This window comes from Drosophila hydei, unplaced genomic scaffold (genome assembly GCF_003285905.1).
Source record: "Drosophila hydei strain 15085-1641.00,03,60 unplaced genomic scaffold, DhydRS2 tig00000063-arrow-pilon, whole genome shotgun sequence".
Taxonomy (NCBI): domain Eukaryota; kingdom Metazoa; phylum Arthropoda; class Insecta; order Diptera; family Drosophilidae; genus Drosophila; species Drosophila hydei.
In genome coordinates, this window is record NW_022045657.1 from 181,357 (window position 1) to 195,783 (window position 14,427).

A 14,427-nucleotide genomic window follows, 5' to 3' on the forward strand; every position below is an offset into this window, starting at 1 on the left:
CAAAATGATGTCACAGCATCTCACACCCACACACATAAACACAAACAGAGCATGCCAGACAATAGGTGCAACTAATGAGATTTTGATAGAAACGGATGAAAGAGGAAGAGAGAAGGAAAAAAATTGTTAACAGCTGCCTGATTATAAGTGGATTCTTTTGCATTTGCAAATCAGCGCATCCAATTTGCCAAAAGGCACACGATAGAAAGAGAGGAGGAGATTGAATGTGAGAGAGAGAGGCAGAAAGAGTGATGAGTAGTGTGCAAATGTCAGTCAGTTGACAAAGAGCATAATTTATGACGCAGCTACAAAGTGTTACTTTCGAATTGCATGCAAATGAAGGCCCAAAGTCAACTTGTTATGTGCACTGAAAGAAATTGAAAGAACACTGAATGCGCATAACAGAAGCAAGCAATGAGCAGAGATGATAATCCGTAAAAGATACATATGTATATACATATGCTTATTAGCGTTTCTTGCAGAAATTCTTTAAATAGCTCTTAAACAGTTTTCCCTTTAATAAGACAAAGGCATAAGGTGCAAAGTTCTTGTGGCTTTCAGCGTGTCTCAAGTTGGTGCTTGCATGTCAAGTGGCAGCCAGCTGCAGCTGTCTGTAATAACAGTAAAGAATCTTAAGCTAATTCTTGGACTAAGTAAATCAAGTTTTTTTCTCCTCATATTACTTTGTAAAATATTTGCAAGCACTTTGGCAAAATACTTGGCAGATAATTCCAGCTCTTCTCCTGATGGAGCAAGTGCAACTGCAACTGACTGACACCATTCTGCGCTGCCGCCATTGTTGTTGTCATTGTTGTTATGGTTGCTTGAACCTGCCCGCTTAGCGTTTATATCTTGGCTCAAAGTCTTGGCTGTTGCAACACCTGCGGCAGCTGCTGAAATAAATCTGAGGCGGAAAAACTTTGCCTGGCGTCTGCAGTCGCTGGCATGTGGCATGCGGCATGAGGCATGCGTCTGGCGACTGGCCCAAGTGTTATTTACCTTTTCTCTTTGTTACTTTGACTACACTAGTGCCAGAGTCAGTGCCTTGGGACATGCACCATGAAAAGTTCACTTCAAGTTTACTTCTCTCTCGCTCTCCCTCTCTCTCTCTCTCGCTCTCTCCTTCTTACTCTCTATTACAATGGGAATTCTCTACAAACAGTTGCTCAATGTTTGTGCTGCATAATTAAACAATTGTCTGGAAAATTGTGTTGCAACTTTGACAGCGCCTCAGCGTGGCCTCAAATGCAAACACATCTGTCAAGTGACAAAGTGATAAATACATCCTGATTTATATGTGTAAACAGATTCGCATATGCTATGCAAGAAAGTAGATTTTAGGCTGATCTGAACAGAGAGAAAAGATTATTTGAAAATTGAATATTAACTAAATACTTAAAGCTCATTTTTTACTCGTATTTCAACTTGTCAGGATGGCCGAGCGGTCTAAGGCGCCAGACTTAAGCAGGCTACTGTTCTTAAGCCTTCTGGTCCTCTCTGAGGGCGTGGGTTCGAACCCCACTTCTGACAAACACTTTTTTTTGTTTTTTTTTTTGTTATATGTAATAATTAAAAAAATAAATAATAAAAATATATTTAAATATATTTTTATATGAAGTCTGTGATGTACTATATATATAAATATACAGAATATATTTTGCGTGCTTTATTCGAAGCAATCAGTTATAAATTCATTTATTTACTTATAATTTTCTTGGATTTTGTGTTTGTTTTACAACAAATATCTTTAACAATCGAAGCTAAATATCTATAAATTGTTTGGCTTGCGCTTAATTGAATTTGCGCAATTTAGCGACGTGTCTTTGGCTCCGTCTCGCCATTTAATCAGGCTAATAGCACACAATGGGCACACAGCTTGACTATCATTAACAATATCAACCACAATACCAACAAGAACAAGTGCTATAATTAATCTAGCTGTGTAATAACCGCCATTAAGCTAAACAAACAAAATTTGGACATTTCCCAGTTGCTGCTGTGCATAAATTTCAATTTGACGAGCTGAACAGGAGCAGGCTTACACCAAAACACCTGATATAGCTTACCAGCCTTTTGCCACCCCCTCAAGCTAACCCCAACCGTGTGCTACCTCAGCGCCTATTGCCAATTAAATGGCTGCCCTTTAGCGAAATGTGTTGCAGCTGCCCGGGGAATTGTGTTTTGTAAATAATACAGCCAGCCGGGCCAAATGTTTAATGATATGAAATTAATGCGCAAACGTCAGCGACAATGTGGTCAAGTGGAGGCGTGTACGACGCCGCCAGGAGCTCACCTGAAATGTTAATGACAGTGGCCCCAGGGCGACTTCATTTATGAATTTCGCTGCGTATACTTAATATCGATAAACGAATAGCTAAACCAGTGTTTTGCCAGAAGTTCCTTAATATAGGTAGTCAGCTGTTACTTGGCAATTGGTGTGTTTTATATAGTATATTTATTCTCGATTAATATCAAGCACAAGCTAATTGAAGACAGTTACGTGTGACCATCTCTATGCTAAGAAATCTCCTAGTTTTAAATCTGTCTCTGCTTTGGTCATAGCAAAAAGTGCGACAGAAAGGTATATGCTGAGTCTAAGTACATAGAAATTTTTTAAGTTTTTCGCAGCTAATTAAGCATGAACTACAGAATGATGTAAAGATGCAAAGAGTTAGTTATAAAACAACTTAAAGTCTAAAAAGTTTTGCTTGTTATCAAGATATCTAGAAGACACCAGTGTTTCCTACTCTCCCAACATGTCAGGTAGTGCTACAAAGTCAGTAGCTGTTATGTGAACACTTTATAGATGTTATCCTAATTATTATATTTTCAAGGTCTTTGCTCTTCGACATGCTAGATATGCAAGAAAAGTTGTTTTCAACTGTTTTATTTTTATAGCGACAAACAAGCACGACTCAGCAAGACGTTGCTCTGTCTTCAATCTAAATGTCCACACTCACACTCGCACATGCGAGTTATGTTATTTGCGTGCTGGCAACAAAATGTGATTCTTTTGCTCAATTTTTATGAGCTGACTGTCACGCCCACATGGCCCAAACAATTGGCGCCAGCTAGCACTCGTAAATAAGTATGTATTTTGCTTTTTGCCGCAATTTGTTGACTCAAATAGCAGCAGCAACGACAACAATAATAGATTCTCAGTTACGGTTTTGGGTTACGGGGTAACGTCCCGAAATTTTTATTGTCCAGCAAAAAGCGAGGAAATACGCATGAAATTAGATTTGCTTCATCGAATTGATTTCATTTGTTTTGATTTGTTTCTGAAAATACGCAAATTGGATACGAAACACACACCCACACACACAGACACACACGCACACACACACACATAGTGAGTGGCTGCCATGACTGAAATGAATACATTTTGGTCAAATGGTTGAGATTCGACATTCTCATTGTCGTTGAGTTAGGGGCGTTGACAGGGGGGCGTTGCGGTTTATGTTGTCTGAATAGAAAGGCAGTCAACCCCAAAGCAGTGCCTCGATGCAAAAAGAGAGGAAGGGAGAGAGAGAGTGAGCGAGAGAGAGAGCTTTTCATGTTGGTCTGACTTTTAGTATTTTTTGCTGCTGCTGCTGCTGTTGCTGTTGGCAATTGAGCGATCAACACTTGGCAGCTTGTGTTGGCACTAAAGTGTCATCATATATATATATATATATATATATATATATATATATATATATATATATATATACACTACCCACATTTTTCGGTCGAAAAGCAGTCAGTGATTTAGGCCGCATGCGGCTTAATATGCCAAGTGTTAAGACACCAAAGCGGTAGCCAAAACGAACCGAAAAACAAAACTCTTGCCACTCAATCAACTGGCCAAAATCCGCAAAAGCAAAACCCCTTTGGCATGTCCATCGTTCTGCTTGGGGGATTAACCGATCAGCAGCTCAAGCGTCCCACGGGCTTACGGAAATGCTTGCTCTCTAAGTGCTTGTCCGCAACTTTTTTGGAAGTCCCCAAACAACTTATTCAGGACTTTGCACTTGATGGCCCAATTAATGACACTCCAAATATGTATTTGTTCACAACTTTTTTGCTGAAATCTTACACCAAAAAAACCCAAATGTTCTTTTTAAAATACATATATATTTGATTTATTTTCCCTCATTATAAATAACAAATACTTGACCTGTCCAGCCGACTCTTCGGCCACACCCATTGAAAAACTAAAAATTATTGAAAACGTGCGCAAAAAAGGGAAACTTTTGGGTGCCACGCCCTGTCGCAATCGCATTACCCGCAAACAAGGGGGCCCTAAGCTGACAAAAAGTCTGTCAAAACTTATAACGAAATGGCTTTGGTCAAATTGTTTTATTGTCCTTTTGGGTCCTTTGTGGCACCACCTTCAAAACATCCTTCGGGCTTCGCCCACATCGTTTGGCGCTAAAAACTCTCAAAGGATTTCCGTCCGGCCATAGCAACATTCCGTATTATAGAAGTCGCATTTCGCATTAAATTACCATGTTGTGGGCTGGAATGTTGCCAGACATCTCTATACATGCTTAACAATAACGTGACCATGGATGCCACATAAACGAAAGTTGATTGCGTGGCATATGGGCGCAATCCAATAAAAATATATATCTAACAATAATGTATACGATTGATTGATTAAAAAGATTGTTTAACGCTGTCATCATACCTAAACAAGCTTAGAATAGAGTCTGTGACACACTGGATGGAAGAATGGAGTATACTACTCGAAAGTCCTAGAATGTATAGCTATATGAATAGCTTATTGAGTTCATGTGAGCATAGATGCAACTTGCTGCGTGCAGCCTAAGAACTTATCCATTATGGGTGAGCTCACTCTAAACTCTAAGGGACACTCTATTTGAGGCAGGAATACATGATTATATAATCCACATTTGCAGTCCTACATGCAGCAAGAGTTACTAAAGAAACAGAGTCTACTTAGGATACATAGTATAACAAATATTGCTTAGCTTGCACATGGTAAACTTCAATGTTCGATTCGAAAGTCTGATTGTGCTACTAGTAGATACTTGATAAATATAAATGTGTGCCATCAGTAAAACATAAATACGTTACATATTAATTTACAGGCTTAGGAAATAAAATTTTAAGAAATTCAATTACTGTCGCTGGGCACAATTTGTAGCTATTGCTGCAGTTGTTGCTGTGCCTGATGATGCCTTGGCGTTCATCGCTCTCTAGCCTTTTCGCTACCCTGGACCAAGGCACAGTATGCTTTGTAGGCAGTTTTTTGATATTTCGCTCACTGCACAATTAGAGTTGGCGTTTTTCAAGTTCATCGATGCTTTTATGATCCACATCAAACAGTTGGGTCTTTTCTTCTAAGCACCGTTGGCAGTTACCCTGGCGTCATTGAGATAGATAGAGACGATAGAACCTGCTCTGCCTGGTTGGCCGACTTTAACGTGGATTGCGCCCTGGCAATGCAATGAGGCGCAGCGCGACTTCCGCCACCACTTTTTCTCCTTGATCTGTGCCATGACCTGCTGCTTGCCGGACTGCGCTGCTTCCGCTGCCTAGGCAGCGGCATGCGCCCTATCTGCCAACTGCTGCTTGACCAGTTTGGTGACAGAGGCTTGCTCCGCGTTGTGGGCGGTCTTCGACGTTGCTTTTAGAACCCCCTTTGCAGCTCTTAAAGTTATTGTCAGTATCGTTGTTAGCCGCATTTTTCCTATTTTTCCTATTTGATACATGCCGTTGCTGAGCCTTTGCTGATGCGCGTGGCTGCGACTGCGCAGCGATTGTGGTCGCCGTTGGTGGACAGCCGGTTGCAGTTGGAGCCACCGGGCTTACCAGGTTGAGTCAGCTGTATAATGCTCATAATTACGTGAGCCTTCAAAGTTGCTGCAAGTTTTCCATTCCTTTTGCCGCTCGAGCATTTTCACATTTCAAGTAGTTTGCCAAGTCAACTTTCCGAATGGAAAATAAAAATGAAACACACCGCAAAGTAGGCGGAAGCAAAAAGCCACAAACGTTGCGGCGGGAAATTGAAAATCAGCCACATTGCATAACTTTTCCACGCAATTTAACGCAATGTTTCCTAAGAGCAGCGAAGCCACTTGGGCTTTTCCTTGCAACTTGAAGTCAACTGACAGGTTTGCAAAAAATGTGTAAAAAAAGTGTATGCCAGACATCCTCTGCTACTAGCCGTGCAGGAAACAAGAAAAAATTTAAAGTCATCGATTTATTGATATTCGAAATGACTTTAATAAAATATAATAACATTTTTTTATCGCTTTCTTTGATATGTCTATATAAACGATTTGTTTAATATTTATTTATAAAACTACAGCAGTAATCCAATTATATAATTGCTTTTAAGAAAGGCACATCAAATTGTTTTTTTTTCATTTGTTTTTGTTTTCAAAGTATACAAATATTTGTTTTGGCATATTGAAGCACTTGGCTATCGTCGTAACATTTTATTTTCTAATCTCATTATTGCCTGTGTGTCCAGCTCATCTCAAGTTATTTCACGCTTTACAACACTTAAGTTTGGGCGTGTTTACTGCGCACAAATGTGTTTGGCTCAGATAGTTTGCTGTCTTTTTTTGGGCTGTAAATTTAATTGGGTCATCAAAGCCGCAGCGGCTTTGCCTATCTGCAACTGTTGTGTGCGCCCTTTGGTCTCGATAAGCTATCAGCCTTATCGAAAGGGTCAGCTTGTTTGTTAACTGGCCAAGTCCCCAGACGATGATTTGGGCCTCCATTTGTGCGTTGATCTGTTAATCCGAAAAGGGTAACCGCCGTCCAAACAGAGGGCTTAGGCATATGATTGAACGACAGCGCTTCGTGCTTTTAGTAGTCGTAAAAGAGCTCGGGGTTTTAGTTGATGCGCTACGCTTACCTTGGAGAGCATCTTTGAAGGTTACTCAACTTGATTGGGATTTCAGGCTCTGTCTGTTTTTACCACCAATTAACAGGGAATTGTTGCATAGTCCAAAATATTTAAGTGAAGTTGAGTTACAGCAAACGGACTCTTGACAACCGCAGCTGCCAGAACTCACCACTGGCCTCTGCCCCCTCCGCCACACCCACTGGCCATACTGCCAAAAACTCATTTGCTTGCATCTCTTGTTGCTGCCATGTGGCGTTTGCACATTTACAGAGTACTTCGACTCGTCCTTGTGCGCGTCCTCGTCCTCGTGTTCGTCCGTGGCACTTGCATGCGCCTTTTTGCGTGGCCAAGTACATGTGCAAAAGTGTCCCAAATGACACTCCGAGTGGGCGTAGGTGTATGTGTGTGCAGTGGGTGTGGCAAAAAACCGCAAAAAATTCTACATGAAATCGATGGTGAATGCACGTTTTTGGGAAATGCATTGAAAAAATGAAATTGGCATAGCCGAACACGGAATACTCTATAAAAATGGTCGATCCTAAGAATATATATAAAAATTAAAATATTTATATTTTTAAAAAATAATTTTCGTTTAAATTTGTTGATTTTATTTCTATTTTAATTTAATAAATAAATTGATAAAAAAATAATGGCCATTAGAGAAATTGAACAAATAATAATAATCTTGTGCATTCTTCACTCTAGTTGAAACCGCAATGGGATGGACTTTAAACTAATATCCTGGACTTTAATTTTAAATGTTCGCTCAATTTTCCTTGCATCTCATTAATGTCAAAATATAATGACCTCATGCTGGAGCTGTCAGCCCTACTCATAGCAAAGCACTACCAAAGCCAACAACAACACATAAACATCTACACATATACACGAACACACACTAACTCAGACACATAGAGATTCAATTTCCTTTCGCAGTCGTTGGACCCACAAATGACATCTGTCGCCATGCCGAGCCCCAGAGCCTGTGTCTGCCGGGATATATGTACTAACTGCAGTCTGTATACCGTTCTCTCCGTACAACTCTCACTGTCTATACGCTCCTCTCTCTGTCTCCCTCTTTCGGTCTCCCAGTGCATATTATATTTATGCTCTTGCAAAAGTGCTTATTGATGTTGAATCTGAAATTGAAATCTGGAGTTTTCATTCATTTTGCTTTTTTTTTTTTTTGGTCTTTTGAATCGCTTACACGTGAGGTGCATCGATTTCAGTTTCAATGTTTTTTGAACTTGCAATTAAGCTAAGCTGGCATTTTGTTAAGCAATATGCAAAAATAACAGCAGTCCAGATATGGCACAAAATTGAAAAAATTTCAGACTACAGCCCATTTCAGATGGAGTCGAGACCAGGGTAGAATTTAATTCTGATGCATAAGTAAATTGAGTTTAAGCAACAGGCAAATTGCTCTCAAGCCACAAAGGTGCTCTGCTGGAAGGCACGCCCAGCCGCTCACATCACATGGCATCGAGTTGTTGGGCTAGCCTAAAAAGTCTCTTAAAATAGTCGACCAAAGGAACTGAAACATGAAATTTACGCAAAAGCGAGTTAACACTACAGTGAAATCAACCCCAAAGACAACCTGGTTCACTATGACAACGATGATGATGATGATGAACTTGTGGTTAGACTGAACTTCGGACCACGGACCACGAACCATCAAAGCAACACTCTGAACCACGTTTCCTGTTACAAAGAGCTTTAATTTGTTTTAGTGCCTAATTGTGAGCAAATAAATAGTCTGAAAAATAAACAATTCTGAAGGGAAACTGTTACTTCTGTGCTATCATATAGACAAACTCTTCGTAGTTGATTTTGCCATCGCCGTCGAAGTCCGCCTCACGTATCATATCGTCGATCTCTTCATCGGTTAACTTTTCGCCCAAGCTAACCATCACAAAGCGCAGCTCAGCTGGAGATATGAAGCCGTCCTCGTCCCTGTCAAAGATCATGAACGCCTCCTGGAGCTCCTCGTCTGAATCGTTTTCCTGTGTCTGCTTCGCCATGACGTTGCAAAACTGATTAAAATCAATTTGCCCAGAGGCAAGGGGATCAATTTCATTACACATTTCTTTAAGCTCAACATCGGTGGGACTCTGGCCCAAAGACCGCATTAAATTCCCCAATTGACGAGTGTTGATCAAACCAGTATTCTCCTTATCAAAGAGAAGAAAGGCTTCCTTAAAGTCTGAAATTTGTTCTTCAGTTAGTTCGACCGGATTCATTTTTGAATATATACGGAAGGACTATCAATTTCGTACAGCACTAGAGCTTATTCTATCCAAATGTTTAAGTAATTACAGACTGACTAAATTCGTAGCTCTACATCAGATACGTCTCCTCTCGTCGCCAACTTAGTCCTGTGAATGTTTGTGAGGCAAATTAGTAAAGTACATTTTTATACATACATATTTACAGTCGAACTTACTGTCATTCATAGATGCATACATACACAAGCACAGGTGTATCTACATATGTGCTCATATGTGTATATATATGTATAATAAACCTAAGCGCAGTAGATCATTTGATGACCACATTGCATAGGAAAATTCTATTCGCAATCGCAGTTTTACTTAGTAAGCTTGGCTTATCATGAGCTTGAGGCTATAAGAAACATACTACCACGAAAGACATACGTAGAGCTACATTTCTCATAACAATTTTAATTTCATAAATTTTCATAATTATGGTTAGAAAAGCGGTGAAAAAGTATTTCTTTGCGAAATTTTACTTTTGAGTTATCATATAGACAAACTCTTCGTAATTGATTTTGCCATCGCCGTCGAAGTCCGCCTCACGTATCATATCATCGATCTCCTCGTCTGTCAACTTTTCGCCTAAATTGACCATTACAAAACGCAGCTCAGCTGGAGATATGAAACCGTCTTCGTCCTTGTCAAAGATCTTAAATGCCTCGCGAAGTTCCTCGTCGGCATCGTTGTCTGCCGTCTGCTTGGACATCAGATTACAGAACTCGACAAATTCAATCGAGCCATTGCCTGTAGTGTCGACCTCATTGACAAGATCCCTAAGTTCTGCATCTGTTGGATTCTGTCCGAGTGATCGCATTAAGTTGCCCAACTCCCGAATGCTGATCATGCCGGTATTGCTCTTATCAAAGAGGGCAAATGCCTCCCTGTACTCAGCAATCTGTTCCTCAGTCAGATCTGGATTCATCGTTGGATCTTATCGTAAGGACTAACAATTTCGTAATTGTAAACAGAGCTCGTTGTATCCAAATGTAATGATGTTTATTGACTATTTAGCATGCTTGTTGTTTTAAAGTTACAATTTGTTTTTCGTAGCCTGCTCAGCTCTAACGCTGAGTCATCATGGCAACAAAATCTCTGTAAATGATGTTGCCCTCGGTATTTGAATTGGCATCCAATAGGATTTGATCAAGGTCATCTTCATTCATATCGTCGCCATAAGCACTCATCATTTGCTTGAACACGGTTTCGTGTATCCAGCCGTTGTCATCTTTGTCGAAGACCTTGAATGCCAGTATGACCTCGTCCTCCGGCATTTGTCCGGCGTAACGTGTGGACATGATGTGCAGAAAATCGCTGAGGTATAGCTCATCCGAGCCATTAGGATCGTATTCACTGTAATAGTCCTGCAGCTCATGCTCGGGTGGGTTGTGGGCCACGGCATGTAAAATGTCCTTCAGTTGCTTCATGGGTATAATGCCAGTGTCATTGGTATCAAACAGTGAGAACGCAAGCTTTAGATCGGCTTCCTGTTCTTGGTTCAAGTTGTGCGTACGTATGATGCGCTCCTCGGGCGGTGGTGTGGCATAATCAAAGTCCATATCCATCTTGTACTGAACGTCGAAAGGGTTTTAATATAAGCAATGTTTGGAAATTTGGCTGAAATTAAATTGTGAATAAATTGAGTGTTCCGTTGTAACTTTAAAATTACTAAAATGATTTTAAAAAAAGTCATTTACAAGTCTTTGCCTACTTGAAAGAGAAAGAAAGAAAGAGCAGGGAGAAAGGGGGGAAAAGAGCTTCCTCTTGGATGGATATAAAGCAGGATTCAACAACAATTATGAACAAAGCTTAAAATTGTGTGCAGCGCAGAGATCTGGGTCAGGTACACATAAAGACAGTTATATGCCAACTATTCAGCCAGTCACAGCCAGTGCACATATATTTGTCCAGTTGAGCATGCAGAACTTCAATTATAATCGTTTACCTCTGCACTCCGAAAAACATATGCAAATTAAACCACGAAATCGCATCACAGTTGTTTGTTGTTGTTTGTGACGTGTTGTTAAGCTGAGTTGACGTTGTTGTTGTTGTTGGTTGTTTTGGCTGATTATGTTCCGATTATGGACAGGCGAGGGCCTCGTTGAGCTGTTGCCCTTAACACTTGCAAACTGTGTGGTCACACATCTCTCGACTCTGGGGCTGACTGCTGGATGCCGGCACAGAGACCAAAGCTCATTTATAAGCTATGCACACAAATTTTGACGATGGCCTTCGTGTAACTGAGGATGGGAACGCAAGTACAGGTGACTTCTCATTAGCAACAGTTTCAATTTTGGATTGTTGTGCCTGCAGTCCGCATTCTAGTTGCAGTGCGGGCAAGACGAACCCAAAGTCATTTGCAGCCTGAAATTATGTAAATTGTGCAATTTGGATCTTACCCATTAAGCCCAATAGCAAAAGCTGGAAGACCACTAAAAAAAATACCATTACATGCCACAAAAGAGGGCACGTAATGGGGCAGCAAGCAAATACCTGTCCAAAAATCGACAAACATTTTTAATTAAAATTGCAATTAGGAAAGCAGTCAGCTGAACCAGGCATCGTTCCTCGAGCAAACACAAATGAAAAAATGTTGCCAAAACTCCAGACGATAGAATGCGAGCAGCAACAGAAGTAAAGCCTTAAACATAGGCATTATAAAAACTTAAATATAATATTTAAATAAATGATATAAGAGGATTGCCTCTTTTTGCAACACGCTATGTGATGAGCTGCAGTTCGATATTCTTCGTTTTGATTGAGTGAGTGAATTATCCATGACCAAGTCAATGCGAGCTCCCACATAGCACTCAAAAGATTGAGTTGATTAGTTGTTTAGTAAATTGAATACACAAAAGCAGTTTTCTTCATGCCTAGAGAACCTCTCGGTTCTATCACTTGACTGCTGATTCGGCTTTGCTACTCCAGGTGAGCTTTAAGCATTTCGAACGATTTTCATCCATATTATCTCTACATAAACACGATAAATGTTTTTCTCTTTCTTTTCTTGCAATTTCTCATACTTTAAGATGACGAAATTAGCTTCAAGTTTTTCATTATTTAAAAAAACTTCGTTGAAGACAATCTTAATTATTGCAAAATTTGATTTCATCAGGTTAAATTTCCAAGCACACATAACACAGGAGGTCCCGTAAGGACCTTCATTATCCCGGCGATGCACAGTAGCGCTAACTACTTAGGTATGAATAGAATAATTCGCATTGGCTGTTCATTATTGACAAATTGAATTTCTGTTCAGTTTCCAAAGTGGTTTCTGCGGCTATCTATTTTTGCTTATAACCCATCCCATTTTCACTCTTCGTTGCCCTCGCACTCCTGCCGCATGGCTCGATTGCATTCAGTGCCGATTTCAATTAAGCATATGAAAGCAGCTTTTGGCCACACAATGTGGCACTCGGCAACAATTGAGTGGGCATGGCCACAGAGCTGCCCATTGGCTGCTATCATGTCGGGTCAGTCATTGTCAGTGGGTCGGCAAAGTAATGCCTGAGGAGGAGATGGAGGAGCCAGCAACTGGGTGCCAAAGCGTTTTCAATATGCGTTTTTGTGCCTCATTTTAAGTGTGATTCTGTGTGTTTGTATGTGGCAAGTATTGTTGCTGTTGTTAAGGCTTGCGAATGCTTCTTCCTGACGGCGGTTGCACATTCTTTTGGCCAAGCTGTTGCCATATTTGGTTTGTTAATCTGCCTTTTGCTGCTGAACCAGCAACTGCCGATTTTCATTAAAGGCAGCGAGGCAAGAAGTAGCTTTACTTTCTTTGGCTTTTCTTTTTGCAGTTTGTCTGTGTGCACAGCACACATAGGCACACACACTCGTCGACAAAGTGTTAACCCAGCCCCCGATCAAACATTCAAAATGGCTTCCAGCACACTTCAAGACCAAGGCAAAGCAAAGGAAATGGCAAAATCCCGCCACGAACAACAACAATGCAACTCAATCTCAATGGCTTTCAACTCTTTGCCAGGCGTTTGGAAGTGGAACAGTGCCAGGATACACAAGCTAGCCAGAAATGCCAAAGCAAATATGTAGTCAATAGCAGCGGATAAACCTGAACTCGGACTACAGACTAAGCTCAACCACAACAACAAAATGTGAGCAAGCTGTTGCACTTAAGTCTGAGAAAAAGAGCGACAGATTCAACTGCCAAGTGACTCGTTCATTTATTAAATATTTAGTTTTAACGACTATGCAATTCGAGGGTGTTTGTAAATTTCCCCTTTTTTGTTGTTGACAATTTATTTATTGCAAATATGTTCCGAAACCTATTCAGACGACTATCATATTCATTTGCTTTCTTTGTCCAATAGCTTAGCACTTTCATGATGGAGTTTTCTATAAGGTAAAATTCGAAGAGTATAAAGCGATGGAAAGCCCAGTAAATAGCTAAACTTACCCGCCGAAATTAGCTCTGTCCTGAGCAATAATAGACAAATCAAAGTCAATGAAAATGTTTCTCTTCCCATATTTAAAATTTAAAAGCAACGAATCGAGCTGTGTTATATCCATTTATACTTCAGCGTATACATATTTATAGTTTAATTTGAGTATGAAATGGAACGAATCTATTTAAACTATAAATTTCAAATAAGTAAACATAAAATAGTACAATGAAGAACAGCAGAGAAAGGGCTATTAGCAAATTCTGCCATTCAGAGTAGCTCCTAGTCGAGCCGTCTCGACTATTACTGATACTTGTTATATATAAATCGATTATTAAATCTATTTAAAAATAAATAAAGGCTATATATATATTTATTTATATAAGCTTGTTCGCATTGGTAAACATCCTTATTAGTTAGATCGCTTGTTCTGTGGCTGCGTTAATTCTTAAAACCAAGACACACACACGGACGCACAGAGGCGCACACAGGCACACATTTCGAACTTTTGTTGACTTTGTGTTTTGGTCGTTTCGGGTCTGTAAGTTTCTCGTTTGCTTATGACACAAATTGCATTTGTGGAAGACAACAAAAGCTTCGGTCATGCCAACAAGATGATTAAATTACTCATACGCCCCATGAGCTGTGTGCCCGCGCACACTGGCGATGCTGAATGGCCAAAGTTTACTGGGAGTTATTATTATTGTTTTAGTTTTTGTTGCCGCCCAGCATTTAGTTAATTAAGTTTTACAGCATCAGCAGCAGCAGCAGCATCAGCTCGACAAGCGTTGCGCCAAGCCCATTTAATTAGTTTTTAATTATATATACATTCTTTTTTTTTTTTTTGCCAACAGTCAACGCTGAACACTTTACAAACTGGACACCAGAGTTG

At 40.2% G+C, this 14,427-nt stretch overlaps 2 protein-coding genes, 1 long non-coding RNA gene and 1 other non-coding gene across 4 annotated transcripts; 1 reads left to right on the plus strand and 3 right to left on the minus strand.

The window, feature by feature from the left end:
• The first annotated feature begins 1,427 nt into the window (after positions 1 to 1,427).
• On the plus strand, positions 1,428 to 1,530 carry Trnal-uaa. Its single transcript has 2 exons — positions 1,428 to 1,465; positions 1,486 to 1,530. It is a non-coding gene; the product is annotated as a tRNA-Leu (tRNA).
• A 7,011-nt stretch (positions 1,531 to 8,541) lies between these two features.
• On the minus strand, positions 8,542 to 10,138 carry LOC111605000 (caltractin-like). Its single transcript, XM_023323321.2, is given in 2 exon segments — positions 8,542 to 9,151; positions 9,639 to 10,138. Coding segments are annotated over 2 exon segments (921 nt in total). The 5' UTR covers positions 10,061 to 10,138; the 3' UTR covers positions 8,542 to 8,652.
• LOC111604999 (calmodulin, striated muscle) lies at positions 10,119 to 10,828 on the minus strand. Its single transcript, XM_023323320.1, has one exon. It carries the CDS (start codon positions 10,698 to 10,700, stop codon positions 10,200 to 10,202), a length of 501 nt encoding a protein of 166 aa, XP_023179088.1. The 5' UTR covers positions 10,701 to 10,828; the 3' UTR covers positions 10,119 to 10,199.
• A 2,463-nt stretch (positions 10,829 to 13,291) lies between these two features.
• LOC111604998 lies at positions 13,292 to 13,646 on the minus strand. The gene is made up of 2 exons (XR_002751783.2): positions 13,550 to 13,646; positions 13,292 to 13,488 (listed from the first exon to the last, which is right to left on the minus strand). It is a non-coding gene; the product is annotated as an uncharacterized LOC111604998 (long non-coding RNA).
• Positions 13,647 to 14,427: the final 781 nt, after the last annotated feature.